Source organism: Schistocerca cancellata, chromosome 8 (genome assembly GCF_023864275.1).
Source record: "Schistocerca cancellata isolate TAMUIC-IGC-003103 chromosome 8, iqSchCanc2.1, whole genome shotgun sequence".
Classification (NCBI taxonomy): Eukaryota; Metazoa; Arthropoda; class Insecta; order Orthoptera; family Acrididae; genus Schistocerca; species Schistocerca cancellata.
In genome coordinates this window covers 23,054,731-23,074,823 of record NC_064633.1, presented here as the reverse complement: position 1 = coordinate 23,074,823, position 20,093 = coordinate 23,054,731, and the positions used below count along the sequence as shown (strand labels likewise).

Sequence of the window (20,093 nt, the reverse complement as noted above, 5' to 3'; positions counted from 1 at the left end):
ACTGGTGTTGGTAGCAAGGATCCAGATGGCACATGCTGTGAAGCAGTTATTGAAGTGAAGCACATTGTGCTGGGCAGCATGTTCAGCAACTGGGTGATCCAGCAATCTGTTGGACACATTTGTCAGAGGCATTCGTGTGGACAGACGGCGTGTCGGTTTTCATGCATGACTTTATCTACCTATCCCCTTCCCTGCTCCCACTCCAGCACCAACACCCTTCTTTTGCACCAACACACTCACTAGTCTCATTCCCGTTGTATACTTATCTCCTGTTCCCTCCCCCCTCCCTCAAAATTCCCAGTTGCACCTAGCAGCGCTGTCCTGTCCCACCACACCCCTGCAAGCACCTACCTGTATCACTCCACCTTCCCCCACCACTACCCTCCTATCCCTCCACTTCCCCACCCCAGGCTTCTCTTTACACCCACAACCCACTGATTGCTCCTCCCACCATGTGCAGTTGCTGTACACAGTTCAACGTCAGTGGCCAGAGAGAGTGGTCATGTGTGTGCAAGTTGTGCTTGTGTGAATGATGTGTGTGTTTACTACTTTAGAAGAACATATTTTGGGTGAAAGCTTAAACGTATAGCAGTCTTTTTGTTGTGCCTGTCTGTCACTCAGCATCTCTTCCATAGCGTGAATAGCCATCTACTCTTTGCCTAATACTGTCATTATTCTATACTGGACTTTCCCTTGTTCAAAATTGATTGTTTTATTTTATCGATTAGAAATGGTTGATGAAAACCTGCAACTGCAGAAACTATGATGTTGTTTCTTATAGAAAATATTTGCTATTGGCACTCACAATTTTCTTTTACTTATTTCCTGCATGGCATGTTTCAGGGAAAATTTATATTGTCTGGTGTATGGTTGTGTGTTGGTTTAAGGATCACGTAAGAACACTGTATATGTTGAGGAGACTTAGAGACACTGGAAGGTTTCAGACTGATTATGTCATGACAAGCAAAGATTTTGAAACCAGATTTTAGGTTGTAAGACATTTCCAGGGGCATATGTGAACTCAGGCCATAATTTATTGGTTATGAACTGAACTGCAGATTAAAACTGAAGAAATTGTAAAAATGTTTCAGATTAAGGAGGGTTATAGATGGAGCATTAGGCAGTTCTGAACTGAAATGGGGGAAAGGAATATGATAGAACACAAAAGGGGTGAGAAAAATATTTTTATTTTATGGCCACTTCTGGTGTTAATATTTAGCAATTTCAGCATTAATTTTTCAAATTTTGCTATTGTTATTTTGCATAGTTGCTGCTATTTTTGTCATTTCAATGCTAACTTTGCCAATTTCAGTGCTATTTTTGCCTTTATTAGTCCTTTTTTTTAATCAATGTTGGTATTATTTTTTGAGAAGTTTGGTAATACTTTTTGACATTTCTGGTGCCATTTTTTGTCAGTTTTGATACTGTTACTGGCCAGTTTTGATGTTATCTTTTGCCATTTATTGTATTAGTTTATTAGTTTCTGGTTGCTTATTTTTTAAGTACCACGTGTTTCTCTCTCTCTCTCTCTCTCTCTCTCTCTCTCTCTCTCTCTCTCTCTCTCTCTCTAACCCATTTTTTAAAGTCGATCTCATATAATTAAATATTTTCTTTTAGATGTAAGAGTCTCACCTTTATTTACGATAATGACAAAAGCTGGAGAAATGAATTAAAATTTGTGCCACGACTGTGACTTGAAGCCACATTTGATGATTTCAGAAGGGGAAAAATAGGTTGAATGCGTGAATTGAAGTTTGTATTAGGGGGGGGGGGGGGCATTGGGCTAGGGTAGCCCATGCAGCTGTGTTACTAATGCTGCTACGATGTTGTAACGGCTAACACATCTGCCTACTAAGCAGGAGACCCGGGTTCAAGTTCTGGCCATGGCACAAATTTTAATAAAAAAGAAATCTAATCAATTAAAGTAGCTGTAGTAACCACAACCACAGCGGGAACACCTTGGGCCGCGGATCGGAGCCGCCAGGGGGGGAAGCCGCCGGTGGTGGAGCACGCGCCACTGGGTAAACACAGGATGAGTCGGACGACAGACCAACGACAACTGACAACAACCGACCACACCAAACGTAAATCCACTCGGAACCAGAGCCAGGCAAATGTCAACAACGAGCAATGACCAAAACGCAGTTCTGCCGAGATAGAAACGAAATCCAGAGCAAGTACCAGACTGGCTGGACTAGGGCAGAGCGGGTCCCTATATACGAAACCGGAGGGAGCAGCTATTGGCCGCTGTCTGCACGTGGCTTAGCGTTGGCGCCCTCGCTGCACGAGAGCCGCTGTGTGGAATAGACGCCGCGGAGGCGGAGCCCTGTATGGGCTGACCACGTCTATTTGTTCTGCTGCGTGTTCGACTTCCGCGGTGGAAGGTACTAGAGTAATGACAGCTCAGGAGCCACACACCATTGAAAAGTTTTTCAAAAGAAAGCACTGTCATAACTTGAAAGTTCTCTTCTGAAACATGCTGCCAGTTTGTCAACATTTCATTATTGAAGCCTATGCATAGTCTCTGACTGATGGTGCGGGATGACGCACTGTTACAGGGAGCCCATACTTGTTCCTGGATGGCAGGAAGAGGAGTGAAGGAGTTACAATGTGCTTGGTGCAAAATGCAGCAATTCTTTGACAGTGAAAATGTGTGCACTCTCATTCCAATAAGGGCCATTTCAAAAGTCCTGCACACTGCGTATGCATGACCATTATGGTGGCATGATCAAGTTGAGATTCATGTCGGTTGTGAGGGAGACTTTAGGTGTACGGCCTTACATGTGTTTTCTGGTTCATGTGGCTGTGTCATGAGTGACTCATTTTTAAAATGGAAGCTTAACCTGAGTCATATTGGATTACATATAGTGACCAGCATTCCTACTTCAAAATTGAATCCCTGCATAGAAAGAACCCAAATGAAATTTGCAGTGATTTGAGAGAGGGGTGTGGGAATAAAGTACTGAATCAGAGCACAGTATCCTGGTGGTCTGCTCATTTCCATGAAGGTCGGGTAAGCACTTAGGACAACCCAAGATATGGGAGGCCATCAACTGCAACAGCCTACACGTCTCAGGTTATTATTAATTACTTTTGAGAGATGATTGATTAAAAACATAGGAGAAAATTGCATATGAGGTCAGAATGTCTGACAGTTCAGTTTGCAGAATCATAACTGAAAAGTTAAAGATGAGAGAAGTTGCTATCAGGTGGGTTTCACACAATCTGAGTGAAGAGCAGAAAGCAGGTTGCAAAAGAATTGCTAAATAATTGCTCCAATGTTATAAAACAGAAGTAGAACAGTTTCTGAAAAGGAATGTTGCCCTTGGTCAAACCTGGATATGAGATTTTGAGCTAGAACTGGCGTTTGAGTCATTACAATGGAGAAGCTCTGACCCTCCACACCTGAAAAGATTCTGCTGCCACCAATCAAAGGTGAAACTCATGATGATGTTTACAGACAACATGAATGGAGTCATAACTGTAAATAGAGTGTCACAGGAGACATCTGTAACAGGCACGCACGACAAGCTGTTTCTGGAAAATGTTTTGCACTACATCTGATTTCCTCATTTTGCTAGATAATATAAGGCAGCATATTGCCCTACCAATGAGAGAAACACCCTACAAAAATGGATGGGAAATACTTCCCCACCCACTGTACAATCCTAATATGAGCCCACCATACTTTGATGTGTTTTCCAAATTGAAGGAACAACTGTGTGGTAAATGGTTTGATACGATTGATGAAGCTCCCAGTGAGGTGGCCTGAATAATCAGAAAGCTCAACAATGAAGGCGACCCATTCCAAAATACAGAAGTTGCCAAAATGTTGGGAAGCTGTCATAAGCAAGAATGGAGATTATACTGAAGGCTTGTATCAGAAGTGTACAATCATCGGTGCTGCAGGGACTCTGCACTATACTCTGTTTACACATTGGAGCTGCTAGCAATGCCAAGAGTTAATAAAGCCATTTACACTGATGACACCACCCACCATACAAGAAACAGATTGCTACATGCAATCACCAGCTGCATGAAACCTGGACAAATCTTCAAGACAGGCAGCCCAGTGGCAAGTCAGGTTTAATGCAACTCACAAAATGCTAAAAGGCAGCACTACGAGTCATATGGTTATTTGGGGAACAGATTCAATGGACTCCAATGGCCAGATACCTTGGAGTCATACTATACTATACTATTGGTTATTTGTGAGCACTGACCTGATTTATGTGCTGTTAATCATATAAAGTTGGAAAACTGGACATAGTCCAACCAATAGGACTTTGTGGCTAACAAATGTGTGGGAAAGGGAAATCAAAGTTCTGCTATAGTGTACATTACTGGATGAAGACCACACAGCACTTAATAAAATTTTCAGCTTCAGGATGACAGGCTGATGTGCTACTGAAGAGGCTGTGACATCATGTTTCATGAATGTGCAACCCCCATAAAATTCTGTTCATTATTTCTGTACTCATAGTCAAAGCTATATTGTGGTCATGTTTTTTGATTTGGAGAAAGCCTACACCTGCTGGAGAACTGGTACCCTTTGTACTCTCTATATGTGGGGGTTCCATGGCCACCTGCCCTGTTTCCTTGAGTAATTTTTAAAAGAACAAGTTTTCAAAGTATGTGTGGGTTTGCTTTGTCGGACACCTTTATTCAGGAAAACGGTGTGCCCCATGGTTCCGTCATGAGTGTCATCCTCTTTGCTATCACCATTAACCCTATAATGACCTGTCTCCTGCTGGGCATCTCCAGCTCCCTTTGTGTTGGCAATTTTGCCATATATTGCAGTTCTCCATGGACTTGTCTCAATGAGCGGCGTCTTCAGCGACGTCTCGACAGTCTTTGCTCATGGAGCATTGACAGTGGCTTTCGTTTTTCTGCTGACAAAACCATTTGTATGAATGTCTGGGAATGCAGTTGGTTTCTCCCACCATCTTTACATTTTGGGCATGTTGCTCTTCCATTCATTGAAACTATGGAATTCCTGGGGCTTCCGTTTGATACGAAACTCTCTTGGTCCTCCCATGTGTCTTACCTTGCAGCCCGCTGTAAGCAGCCCGTCAGTGTCCTACGTGTTGTAATGGTACTTCCTGGGGTGCAGATCAAACCATTCTCCTCCATTAGTACCAGTCCTTTGTCCATTCGAAACTACATTGTGGACTAAGGGTGCTCTGTTTATGCATCTGCACATCTGTACTTCTTATGCCATCTCAATACTATCCCCTGTCATGGCATCTGTTTGGCCACTGGTACCTTTTACACTAGCCCGGTTGAGAGTCTGTATGCAGAAGCTGCTGAACTACTGCTGCCCTACTGCTGTGACTTTCTCCTCACCAGATATCCATCCCATATGTCTGCAATGCATGACCACCCATTCTGTGCCTGCTTCCTCAATGACTCCTTTGATCACCAGTACGGCTCGTGTCCATCTTCTCTGTTACCTCCCGGAGTTCGCTTTTGGCTCTTGCTCCAGCAGATTAACTTCATGCTCCCTGCAACTTCCTCAGTAGGTGTGAACCCTTCACCACCTTGGCTTCGTGCCATGGCCTGTGTTCACCTTAGCCTTCATTCGCTTCCTAAGGACACTACTCCAGCCTCACTTTATCGCCTTCAGTTTCATGACCTTAGCATGGAACTTTGTGATAGTACCATTGTGCACACTGATGGCTCTCAGGTTGATGGTGGTGTCGGGTGTGCCTTTGTCATTGGCGGTAACGTTTTTCAGCACACTGCTCATTATTTACAGCAGAGCTCTTTGCTCTGTATCAGGCCACGGAGTACATCCGGTGACACAAGCTTTTCAATTGTGTCATCTGCTCAGACTCTCTGCACCATTCAAAGCCTCTGTACATTGTACAACGTCCATCCTTTAGTGCAACGGGACCAGGAAAACTGTCACTTGCTCGCCCTTGATAGAGCCACTGTGATGATTATGTGGGTTCCTGGTAATGTTGGTCTGACAAGAAATGAGGCTGCTGACACTGCTGCCAAGGCTGCAGTCCTTGTACCTCAGCCCACTGGTTCTTATATTCCCTCTGATGATCTCTGTGTTGCCGTCTGTCAGGATGTGGTGTCACTTTGGCATCGCCACTGGTCCTCCCTTCAGGGGAATAAGGTCCGAGTTATTAAGCCCCTCCTAACAACGTGGACGACCTCCTCTCAGCCCTCCAACCATGAGGAGGTCGTTCTAACTTGGTTGCATATTGAGCATTGTCTTTTTTGCCATTGCCATTTGTTAAGTGGTGCTCCCCCACCACTTTGTGCGCATTTTGCCCAACTTTTAACTGGCCATTTCCTGATGGAATGCCCTTTTTTTAACTGTTTATGTTCTTGTTTGCATTTGCCGTCTGAGTTATTGGCTGTTTTAGTGAACAATGCATGAGCTGTCAACTGCATTTTACTTTTTGTATGCCATAGCAGTATGGCAAAGGCCATTTAATTTTTAGTTCTGGACCTCCGTTTCTCTATGGTGTATTTTATAGACGATTCTCCACATCCATGTTTTTAGCTGTCTTATCTTCCATTGATTGGGATTGATGTATAGTCATTTTTAACTCCTCTCTTTGTCTTCATATTTCACAGTTTTGATATGGGCGTCTATGACCCTAGTTGTTTTTGCGCCCTAAAACAAAACAACCAAACAATCCACTTCCCTTGTGTTGTGACTCGCCGATCTTTCAAAGTGCCGCCACGCAGTTGCGCGTGTCCTCTACATGCGGCGCTGTCTGTCTGCCATGCAGCAGCTACGCCACCTAAGCGGCCAGCCAGCCAGCGGCTGCTAGACTTGGACTCAGTGCTGATTTGACTGTTACAGTGTACACACATCTTAATCTGTTTACTTGACCTGTGACTTACATGTATTGTGTCGTCCTAGAAATATATTTGCTCAGCTTGACGTTATAACACCTTGCAGGCAACCTACCTGCCCCATATAAGAACGATCTCTACTAACTCCCACTCCTGTGTAGCCATTGTTTTCACCTTATACCTCTCCCATCTTCCCACTGAAAGCCTTACACGTTTTATTTTACGCAAGTCTGTCCAAAATCTAGCTTTTTTTTTTCTTCTTGTTGAGAGTTGTGATCTGTTCTCATCATGTAATCGTATTTGATCTTTGATTTTCGAGCAACAAGTTGTAAACTTCATTTAGTATGGAACTTACTACAAGGTTCCTTGTCTCCTTTTAAATTTGTGTTTAATGGCTATGATAATCAAAAACATTAACATTAGGCCAATTCACTTTAAAATATATGCTTGACTCAGCAGCACATGTCTACGGCTTGGTGATACTGAATGGATTTTCAGCTGCCTAAAGTCTACAAATTATAACTCTGCATAGAAGTTTGAAATAAATTTTGTCACTATTTGAGACACGTGAGAAGCATATACTTAGAAACTGACAAAAGGAGGATCTGTAAAATTTGGAACTTCAATCATTATATACAGCTAGACATGAGAAAAGAAGTCACTTCAAATTCACAACTGAAAGTGACAGTGCTTGGCAGAAAATTGAAGTAACAGGGAATTAATAGATGGAATTCAGTGTCCTGCGTACGGAAATCTGCACAATCAAGTTTTTATAAACTGAAGATAATCTCTTCTTTTGAAGTTAATGTCGTTTGTAATTTTCTATCTTATTTACCTCCTCACCCCATCAACATCCCCCTCTCCCCCACAGCCCCCCCCTCCCACACCTCCCTGTCCTCATTTGTACCACCTGTGTACTTTACTTTTCATGTCTCTTTTATAGATTGTGTTCTATGAATCTCAATCAGTCCTTCATGCTCATATCTGTGGCTTGTGACAGCTGCCCCCTGTAGTAGTATGTTAATCTTTGTCCTGTCTCTGTATTGGTATGTTTCCTTTAAACCAGGGCACTGTGGACGATTTCCGTGCTGGATTCCACAATCATTCCAATTCCCTGCTTCTGGTGATCGAATGCATCTCTAGTTCTGAAAAGCTAATATTTTTCTTCACACACATTTATTTGTATGTTACACACGATAGTGGAAACTCCCAAATTTACTTGGCGTGCACTCGCCTTGTCTTCCACAGTCTCCTCTTCCTGTCTTTCGTGTACCCCTCCCAACACATTTTTCCTCATCATCATCCCTGTGCACTGCATGAACCCATCAGTGCTGGCCCCTGTGTCATATTTGTATCCCAGGCAATTGATACCTCTCTCTCCCTCCCTCCATCCCATTCCTGGTCTTCTTCCTCCCTTCTGCCACTTCTCCCATCACAACGCCTCACCTCTGTGTTAAGTGATTCTGTATTTTAGACAACTTAATGTGATTTCCCAATAAAAGTGAACTGCACACAGCATTGAGTGTGTTTATTTATCTCACAAAAGCTGGGTATTATCACCTTTCATAAATTATGTTTCATTGTGTAAATCTCACTGTTTCTATTTACTGCAGATGTGATGGTTTCCGTTGTGTGAAATAATGTGTACCACATGGTTCCCATTCCACCACCCACTCACCAACCCCCCCCCCCCCCCCAAAAAAAAAAAAAAAATTAGAATCGCTGAGTTATTCATAAGTGAGAAATATATTTGCTTTGTGTCTTTGCAGGGAGAGGTGTCGTGCAGAGGCTCTCTGGGAGAGCTATATCTGTATGCTACAGTGGCATTGCATAAACACAACTTTTACATTTTCTGTACTTCAAGATGCTATTGTTAGAGCCCTGGAGGTTTTCCCCAACAATTTGCATTTCTTGGCAAGTCTTGCTGAATTGCAGGTAAGTAAAATGATCAGTCTTAAGTGTTTTACATATATTCTTTATAATATGTACTCCTTCTGTCACACTTGTCTCCTGTTTTTTAAATGTACCTTCAGCAGTCAGACATTGGAGGCGGGGTGTTTACAGTGCATACATGTTCCACAGTAATTATTTCTGATCATGTTGCTGTACACAACGTGTCTTGATAAGTAGTTCAAACACAGTGGTTAACTTATGAGTTACAAAGAATGATTTTGAATTGAGAACAATTTATCTGTTAGATCGAACGAAACAATTTATTTCACACTACGAACAATGCACGTCTGAAAATTTTTCAAATTGCATCCAAATGACAAATAACAAATAACAAGGTGGCAGCTTGATAGAAAATTGAGAATTGCTATGGAAACTGAATTTACTGGGAAAGTCAGGTGAATCCATGGGAGTTCTGAAAGACTTGAGCTACTCACTGTTAATCTTTGTTATTGCTTGTTGGCTCTCAGGCTCCAGGTCTGTTTCCCATTGGTTGGTGCGACAGAGTGTTATGTGCAAGTGAGAATTTGTGTAGTGGCTGTGAATTCATCATTCACATCAAAGCAAAGATCCATATTTGAACACACATTTTATAGATCCTTGATGAATATTCAGGCTTTTGTTCTTTTTTACCAATTTCAGTGCAAAGTAGTACTTTGCTGACTTCTGTGCTGTTTCATGCTTCAAGTCAACAGTGAAAATAGTTTGAAAGTGTCCAGTGCATTATCACACAATGACACGATGTGGCACAGAATTGTGATGGATGATAGTCACGAATGAATTTCCATAGGTGATAAGACTAAGTAACTTAGAGAACTGTTGATAAAAATGTGAATACTAGCTGAACTAACAAGTCATTGGCCCTTAGAAAATTAGTGGCAAAAAATTTGCATTCACATGAAACAAAAATTAGTTTATGGAAATCTGAAGTTTCAACATGGAAAGCTTTTAATGAAACAGTGCTGCCACCATGAATAATGACTTGCATACTTTGTGTATGCCATTTGGAAGTAAATTTGAGAATTCTAGTCATTGACATGGTTCTGGATCCCGCACTTGCCATGAGTGTGTAATGAGTTTTTGTGTTCCTCAATAACGTTCTTTAAAAAAGGGAATAACCTGCATTCTGCTTAAATCAAGTGTAAGAACCTAAGCAGATGACTTTTCCGCCCCATTGTTTAGATACCGGGAACAACCAACCACATGCTGTGCAGGACATGTGAAAGAGGTGCAATGGTCTCAGACTTTGGAAGAATGTAATAATCCCAATACCAATTGAGGCTGGTGCTGCCATGTATGAGAAATAGAATTACTGAAAACTCAGTTTAATAAGTCATTGTAGCAAAGTACTAACACAAATTACTTACAGAAGAATGTTAGCTGCTGATTTGGGTGAAGGTCAGTTTGTTTTCCATTGAAATGTAAAAACATGTAGGGCAATACTGACCGTACAATGTATCTCAGAAGATAGATTTTAAAAAGGCAAACCTATTTTTATAGCATTTGCAGATTTAGAAAAAATCTTTTTATAATGTTGGCTGGAATACACTCTTTGAAATTCTGAAGTTATCCTGGGAGCATTGGTTATCTACAACTTGTAGAGAAAACAGTTTGCAGTTATAAGAGTTGAAGAATATGAAATGGTGGCAGTAGTAGAGAAAGGAGTGAGACAGGATTGTAGTCTTTTCCCCTATGCTATTTAGTCTGCACAGAAAGTAAGCAGTAAAGGACATCAAGGAGGGATTTTGAAAGGGAAAAAAAGTTCAAGGAGAGGATTTTTTTTAATAATAAGGTTTATCAATGGCATTGTAATTCTGTCATACACAGCAAAGGTCTTTTAAGAGCAGTTAAAAAGAATGAATAGTGTCTTGAAAAGTATCTACGATAAATATCAACCAAAATAGAACAAGGGTAATGGAATGTAGTCTCATTAAGTCAGCTGAAGCTGATTGAATTAGATTAAGAAATGAAACACTGGATGTAGTTTAGAGTTTTGTTGTATGGGCAGTATGGTGGCAGAAGGAGGGAGTTTTGTCAGGAGTCTGACCTTTGTGGAAACAAAGTGAGGGTGATAAACAGTACATACAAGAAGAGGTAAGAAGTCTTTAAAATGTGATGTTACAGAAGAATTCTGAGGATTAGAATAACTAGTGAGCAGGCACTGAAACAAACTGGGGAAAAAGAAATTTGTTGCATTATTTGATAGCTAAAAAAAGGGATAGGTTGGTAGAAGACATCATGAAGCATCAAGGAATCATTAGCTTGGTAGTGGAGGGAAAAAAGGGGTCCAGTCAAAGATGTGTTGCAGTAGTTATGCTGATACGAAGATACTTGAGAAAGGAGTGGAGAGCTACATCAAACTAGTCTTACAAGGGAACCTCCCCATCGCACCCCCCTCAGATTTAGTTACCAGTTGGCACAGTGGATAGGCCTTGAACTACTGAACACAGATCAATCGAGAAAATAGGAAGAAGTTGTGTGGAACTATGAAAAAAATAAGCAAAATATACAAACTGAGTAGTCCATGTGCAATATAGGCAACATCAAGGATAATCTGCGCACAGGAGCGCCGTGGTCCCGTGGTCCGTGTGAGCAGCTACGAACTGAGAGGTCCTTGGTTCAAGTCTTTTCTCGAGTGAAAAGTTTACTTTTATTTTCGCAAAGTTATGATCTGTCCGTTCGTTCATTGACGTCTCTGTTCACTGTAATAAGTTTAGTGTCTGTGTTTTGCGACCAAACCACAAAACCGTGCGATTAGTAGACGAAAGGATGTGCCTCTCCAATGGAAACCGAAAACATTTGATTGCAAGATCATAGGTCAACCGATTCCTCCACAGGTAAACACATCTGATATATTCTATACAACACTGGTGACGGCATGTGCGTCACATGACAGGAATATGTTCTTGACCCACCTAACTTGTACACTTGGCGAATGGGTAAAAAGATTCTTCTACCTTGCCTGATTTAGGTTTTCTTGTGGATGTGATAATCACTTCCAAAAAAGTGATGAAAACATAAGAGTTTGTCAGATAATAATTGAAAATAAAGAACTAAACTTTTCACTCGAGGGAAGACTTGAACCAAGGACCTCTCGTTCCGCAGATGCTCACGCTAACCACGGGACAACGGCGCTCCTGAGATCATAATATCCTTGATGTTGCCTGTCTTTCACATGGACTACTCAGTTTGTATATTTTGCTTATTTTTTTCATAGTTCCACACAACTTCTTTCTGTTTTCTTGACTGACCTGTGTTCAGTTTTTCAAGGCCTATCCACTGTGCCAACTTATAACTAAATCTGAGGGGTGTGCAATGGGGAGGTCCCCTTGTTAGCAGTACAGAAAACAACAAAAGCAATTCCTTAATTGTTTGTGCTATTGCCAAAGCTCTTCATTGCAGCAGCAAAGCAGTACTCCCAAATTCAGAAACTCTACACAACACGGAACATTCCAGCAAACTAGAGATGTTATTATTAAGGATTTATTTTGATAAGTCTAGCATGATGGATATCAGTACCCTTACATCCCCCAACTAGAATTTTTGAAAAAATACTCTAGAAATTTTGTGGATAATAACATAAAATGATCCATTTGTTTCCTAATGTTAGATATAACATGTAACTACCTCATCACACATATAGACACAAATCAGACCTGTAACTAAACACACACACACACACACACACACACACACACACACACACACACACACACACACACACACTAATTATTACATGCAGAAGCATTATGGACAAATAGTTGAAAGTTATGAAAAAGATGTCACACAAAGATCTGATTTGATTGTCAAAAACCAATAATACCTACAGGCTATGAGTATGTTACCCGACAATTATAAAATAACTTTTTCTCTTACTGTACCACCTATGTTTGCATAATAATTGAAGTTAAATACAAGATTTGAAATTGTGGTCTCAAAGTGTCTTACTTAAGAGTGAAATTACTTTTCAAAATAAATATATGTTTTAACTTCATAGCTTAGAAAGTACTGGGCAAAGCTAGGTTTTATTGCTATTGTAACTTCAGGTTCAGAGAACATTATTATTCACTATGAAGAATGTGATAAAAATTTGATAAAAATTATGATAATATTAAAAGATGTTGATGGATCAAAAAGTGTGGATGTCGTTCTCGGTGTATTAGATTAGCTGACTATTGTGTCATCTTATGGTGGCTCCATTACTTGTTGAGAAAGGCAGTTAGCTGCTTATAGGGTCTCGGTTATTATTTAATGTCCAGAGTTGTTTAATGATATTGTTGTTGGATCTTTAGGACTTTACAGATACTGGCTTGGCACTCTTCTGCAACCACGTCAGTTCTTCTGGCTCGCCTGCGGCTTTGTGTTGATATGTGGCTGAAAAGTTGGCTGGAACATTGAAGATTCAGCCTATCAATTTACTCTGGGTTATCTTGAAGTTTTTGTAGCTGCATCTTGGCCACATTTCCCCATATTGAAGAGGCATAGTCCATGACAGGGCAGACGAATAGCCTGTAGATTTTAAGGCCATTCTCAATGGATCAACTACATTTCAGTTTCTTCAATTTCCAACCTATCAAATTTAGACGAGTTCAGTTATCGAATGGTGTTACACCTGGATAAATAATAAATATTTGTTTCTGACAACTCTGAACTGAGAAAATCTTGATGAAAATTCTTTGATTGAAGAATGTATTACTGAAGAAAATTCCTCAGTGACTCTTTCGTGCTCCGGCTTTTCGTATAAAATTGAAATTTCTGGTAATTTTTTTCAAATTTGGATGTACTTGTAGTTTTTGGAAATAATATTGTTTTTAAATACATGCAGTTTAGCCTCAAAAGTGCAAATAAAGCCTATCATAACAATAACTGCTTTGTTTATGCCTTGAATCTTTATGTTCAACTTCTTGCAATACTAGCACATGTAGGAAAAAAATATCAATTTCATAAATGATGTAACCTTCATTAACTGAATATTGCAAAATTTTTCTTCATTTTTTTGAAGACAGCCTTATTTCTTCCAGGCAATGTACAAATCCTTGAAGTATGTTGCCAGCAAACATTGTTATACATCAGTAAGCCATTGTACAAGAAGTTCTAACAAGGCTTCAAACTTACTTTTATTAGAAGCTTGCAGTTATATAAGGTTCACTATTTTTGTGGCTATGGCCATTATATTTTAAAGGGAAGTGAAACTACCATTTACACACAAGGCTTACTAATGTATAATTCAGCGGAATTCAAGAATGGATTGTCCAGTGTGTATTAGAATAAACTAATATACCCATTTTTGGCACAATATTTGAAGCACCACCAGTAATCATCTAAATGATTTTGCTTCAATCCCCCCCCCCCTTTTTTCCAGTAAGCCCTTGGCAATGATATTATCACAATCAATTCTTCTTTGTTGTCATTTACTATGCAATATCGAGTGAACACAGCTAAATGGGCAGATTTAGTTACATCTGTAATTTCGTCAAGACACAATGAAAAATAGGAAGGGGACTTTATGTCCTTTTTTCCCTGCCAGTTAAGGATTCTATTGTGTCTCACTGTTTAGAGGCACAAAATGCGTGGGTGTTTTCAGCTCGTTACTAAATGTAAATAAGTAGGAGGCTGAGTTGATAGGAGCTGAAGGAGTCCAGGTTGCAATAATATGCGGTACGGCACACTGTTAGAGAGAAGGATTATTATTCAAGAAACACATAGTACAATGAAATTACTTATCTTCAGTAGTGTGTAGCACTGCAGCTGCAGCTATGAACTGATAATCTTGTAACGTGGAATACCATGAACTAATACAACATATTCTCAGGGCCTGATGGGCCCTCCTCAGAGAATCAATGCAAACATTACAGAAGTGGCTGACGGCCGATTATGAAAGTGTGTCTGCCTAGGTTGAAATCTAGCTAAGAAGTGAACGAGGCACACTCCAGTTCCATCGAGCTGCACAGCCCGCTAGAGTGTGCTGTGCTCAGCAGACGATGGGCTGCCAACCTTGCGTTGGCGCGGCGTAGTAGTAGTATCTGTGGCAATGATACTACAGATGCTGTCTTTTATGGTGTTTCTAGATAAAGCTTTTGAAAACCCTCTGTGTTGAGGAAGGTCACTACAGGAAGGCAAAATGTGGCCTTGTGTTAAGTTGTTGAAAAATAACATCACAGAAACTTTGAAGGTAAGGTGCAGGTGTCAGTCTTACCACGTCAGAAGTGTAATGGACAATGGCCGAATCACTGGCTATGGAAATAAGAGATGATTGTGTTGGGCAGCCAACGGTACCTCATACCATCATGCTGCTTGTATGATGCAGGTGAATGCTATCTGGCAATGCCTGTTTCCCTCGGAGCCACCACATGTGGATCCATCCATCATAATGTTGTACGCAGAACTGGCACTCATCTGAAAGGATGCCGAGGTACCACTGCTATGTCCAGTGTTGATGTTGACCAGACCACTGTCAGCATCCCTCTCTCTGATGCCATGTCAAGGGATGCCACTGCAATATTTGGCATCTTGTTGTGATGCTCCAGATGTCATTGTACTGTCCATATGGATACTTATCTTTTCCTGAGCAAGCTCATTTGTAGACTCAAAGTATGTGACAGGACTGCACAGTCCTGTACAGCCGAATGAACAGTGTGCCTGTCATCGCAGTTGTTAGCCATGTGATGTCACTGATATCCTGCATGGCACTAAGTATTGCTCTGTATTACCCACCAGTTTCATGTGGTTGTTGGGGATCCCGACCAGCTCACATGATGACAACTTGCATGTTTGATAGACTACAGTCCTGCTGCTGCTGAATTCTGACACATGCTGGTAGATATTTCTCCTTCTTACACAAGGCACAGTTTGGGCTTCTCACAACCAACCGACATTCAGATGTCTAGCATCAGCAAAAATAAGCCCATGTTTGAGTCCTCTTGGCACAGTCAGGTACAATGATAAGCTAGAAAAATCTTGGTGTCACATTAAACATAGAAACCTTCGTACCACAGCTAAGAATGTACAAAGACAAGTGAACCTGGTGATGAAATTGGCAGGGAGTATGTGGGCAGCAAAAACATCAGTTCCCTGCAGAGCATCCCTTGCATTGGTGTACTTTGCATCAGTATCGTGCACCAGTGTGGCTGAGCAGTGCTTGTGTGAAGAAAGTTGACATTCGTTTGGATGCAGTGATGAGAACCATCAGTGGCATAGCCAGGTGTACACCTACATGCTGATTACCAACACCATCGAACGTCAGTCGCGCTCACCTTCATCGAAAGTTAGCTCTTTGCAACCTTTGCCAGAAAGGCCATAAAAATGAATCAATGCCTCTTCATGAAGATTTACTCTCACTGCCTAGGAAATGCCCCAACCCACATGACGAGCATATGAACTAGGATTCCAATTGCTGCCCACTGGATTCAGTTGGGATGTTGAATGAGTGGCAAATAGTGTAAGCCTAGAACCATGAACTTATTGACAATCCAACGATTAAAGTTCCACTCTTTCATCATCCTAGGGAGTTATGGTTACAGACTAATAGATCCCAGATGGGAGAAGGTATGTGCAAATACAACATGTTCAAGTGGGGCTTTTGCACTAACAGTATGTGTGACTTTGTTTGTATTCAGACAATGAGCCACGTTGTAAATAAGTACTCTAACAAACATTTCCCTGTATCAAGAGTCTACATGGAACATCTGATGAGGCACTCCACAGGATTGAGTCCTCCAACATTTGTTTGTAGTCTGGGCCACTGAATGTTTATATAATGTAAATTTTTACACGTATGAACTATTTTGGTTAAATATGTAAAACAATTTTGTTGTTTTAAGTGATGCATGTGGTGTTGTTGTTGTTGATGATGATAACTGCATAGTCTTACCTTATATAGGAAATGTAGAAGGCATCGCTCGTACCTACTTTGCACTGTTATGTCAAAATTGTAATCATTTGCATATCCAAGCTTGTAGTACACTACATACCATTTGGCTTTTGTTGCATAACCTCTTCATGGTGTTGTAGTTTATATTTTGTTTCTTCTTTTGCTCCTGAAATTCAGTTTCACTATTTTTAATTTTCTTTTTATACAGAATATTGCAAGTACTGTGAGTGTATCATGGTGTCATCTGACCAACTCATTCGCCAGCTCTGAATCCGTCCTCCCACAAGCATTTCTCATTCTTGATCTGCTGCACAGGCATAATAAAGTTAAAGAAGCAAATATACAAGCATTTCAATTTCTGAGTGTTGGTAAGTAGTTTTTATTTTTGTAAAACATTACATCTCTAGTAGTTAAATATAATTTATCTTCTTTTGCTGTACTAGTTTGGTTTATATGGTTGGCTTTCTGACTAGAGGTAGGAATAACTCTAATTTGAAACTAGATGGGATTATATCAGGGATAAAGAGTACAGTTTTTACAAAATTTATTTGCAACTATGATTCTTTTGACATCAGCTGTATTTGGTATGAAATACTCTTATTTTTCTCTCTTGGTGGTTCGCAGGTGAGTACTGGCCCACAAAGGAATAGAATATGAAAGCAAAGGCTAACTTGTCATTGTATTACCTTGCCTTGCTTTTGTCTTATTTACATATCACATGTGAGTGATTCTGTGTTTTATCCTTTACTTACATTGTGAAAACTGTTCTTAAAGCTAATGCTGGGTGAAGCAGCTTATGCATGAGAAATGAGAGTAGTTAAATTTTGTAATATGACTGCCTTACTATAGGAGTTTAAAATTAGTTGCGACTTTTGACAGTTCCGCACAGGGCAAATAGGGGGAAGCATAATTGCCAGCATGTGCCAGTGTGTCAGTGGCTGGCAATAAAGCCATACCTGCCTACGTTGCGAACGTTAGTGGCCACGAGGCAAACATTCTTTGGCAGTAAAGAAGTGTCAGTAATGATCAGAACAGTTAAATCAATGATCTTTTATACACATGATCACAGTTATGGAGTAAGTCGAGCAACCACAAGGGAAGAACCATCACTGTCCTCTTCCTCAGAGCTGGTACTGGCACTGACTGCAATTACCAGCTCTTCAATCTGTTCTTCCAGCAGTCGTTCACAAATTCACGTCTCCTCAACTTACCTTCTTCGTATGGCTGACAACTCGAAACCAAACCTGAGGAGTAATACTTGCAGTGGCTTCTTTTGTCAGTGTTTTGACCTCACTGAGCATAAACTTCTTGTTGTTTTTTGGCACACTACCTTTCACCTCCACCCATATGTTCCCAATAGGATTTAAATGTGCATGATATGGAGGAAGCCTGATGACATTATGGCCTTTATCGGCAGGCAGTTCGTCAACTTGATAGTGTGGAGTTTTTGGCTTGTAAAGTGCTAAAAGTTCCATTAACTCTGCCTGATTTGTGCCAGGTTCAACTTTATCCGATGGAACATTTCTTTGCACCATAGCAAAATATCTGCTTTGCTCCACTGCATTGTCTGGGCTTTATCTATCACAATGGAGTGGTATGACGCGTTGTCCATTACTGTTGTAGTATTTGGAGGAATATTCTGCAGCAGAACATAAAAAAATCACTCCATGAAAACTTTGGGGTTCATTTCCTCATGATAGTCACCTTGCTTCCTGGAACGGAGCAGCAGTAAACAGTTCGGAGTGAAACAGCTTGCAGAGCCAACATGAAGGACGATTATCCTGCCACCCTTGCCTATCGGTGCTTTCGTCGTTCCTTGTGCTGTGCAATCCGTCCACCCCTTTGTCAACACGACACACATTAACCCACGTCTCGTCCAACCACACAGTGCCTTCGAACGAAACGTTTCTCACTACACGCAAATATCTGTCTCTCCATGCCACTATGTCACTTCTCTCCACAATGAATGTCTGAGAGGAAAGCTTTTCAAGCCGGAAACCAAGTTCGTGTAAACAGTTTTGAAGTACAACCTATTCGCACTGAACAGCTCTGCTTCTTTGAGGCTGGAAAGAAGTTTATTTAAGGTAGGATATTCCTTGCGCTGGTGATAAGCATACACATGTCTCCGAATTGCATCCTGCTGGAATGTGTCCATCTTCATTACCCGTCTGTCGTAACATCATTTCTTGCCTGGAGTTTCTAATAAAGAATGACCTACTGTTTCTTCTTCACTCATGTCTTCCTTTCTTTCCTTCTCCTTGCAAATTCTTAGCACTGTTGATCAATGACTGTTAAGTGCAGCAGCTATTCTGTCCACCACTCTTGTAACATCTAAAATTGGACCGCCATTATTGCATTCGAGTTCAGAATAACTGCTCACTGAGCACAAAAATTCATGATCTTGGCCATGGATCGGAATTCCCTTTCCACAGCTCGCTGTCTTTGTAGCCTGTGAACGTGTTCTTGGATGACCTCTTTCACTTTGAATCTCGCGTTCAGTCATGCTGCACTGTTATTATCAGTGCAACGCCAACACAAAAACACTCGTTCACGACACCTGAGCACTGCAAAACACTTCAAGGACAAAAAATAACACTTCACAAAGAGAAAGCTTACGAACGCAGCAGCAACTGAAGCGTGACACCAAGTGGTACTGTTTACCCTTGGTGTGGCAACATGGTTGCTTTACCAACCGAACCGCTGGCAGTGTGTAGGGAAAGCCAGCTTGCTATTGCTATTACCTGGGCAATGGCATTGCATCCCCTCCGGCGAGCCGAACGTCAAAATTTGCAACTAATTTTAAATGCACTATAATAGTTAGTTTGTCACGTAGCCAGAGATAGTACCAATGGTCAGTTGATGTAATACAGAAAAAGCTTGTATGTGGAATTTGTAAACATACATACAACAGACTGCAGTTGATTAACTGTAACAAGTTGCTGTTCTTTATGTCACTCACTCAACAGAAATGATGTACACTGTCTGACAAAAAAGGTGAAGCACCCAGAAAATATAGTTGGGTGTGAGTGTAACATGTACACAGACACACTGTCAACTGGTATGTAAGTGATTGTAGTTGCAGTTTTCTTTGACAGCTACAACAGCTGGCAGAGTGAATTACTTTTCATGTCTAATGTTGTTACCAGGTCTGTCAGGGTGCATAAGGGACTCGTGTGAGACAGTATTATCGACACCTGACATAGCTTGAAAGGGACCTCTTTGTGGATCTCCGTTTGGTCAGCTGATCAAAGAGTGCAATATTGAGATTTGTGTGGCATTCAGATGTGGCAGTGGCTCAATGCTGGGCTGAATTGAAAACATGAGGGCAGGCATATGCATCATCACAATTCCAGTCGAGCAGCATGTCTGAACATCACCAGGGAGGATCACTGTGTTTTGCACTGAGCACATCATAACCCTTTTGCTTCTGCACCTGCCATGTGAGAAAAAGAAA

At 41.0% G+C, this 20,093-nt stretch overlaps 1 protein-coding gene across 1 annotated transcript in view; it reads left to right on the top strand.

The window, feature by feature from the left end:
- LOC126094869 (nuclear exosome regulator NRDE2) overlaps nt 1–20,093 on the top strand; it is a 190,092-nt gene that overhangs the window by 163,866 nt on the left and 6,133 nt on the right. Inside the window, exons 13-14 of the mRNA XM_049909500.1 lie at nt 8,589–8,754; nt 16,848–17,007. Of these exons, the coding sequence (XP_049765457.1) occupies nt 8,589–8,754; nt 16,848–17,007 (326 nt within the window). The remainder of the gene's footprint in view (nt 1–8,588; nt 8,755–16,847; nt 17,008–20,093) is intronic.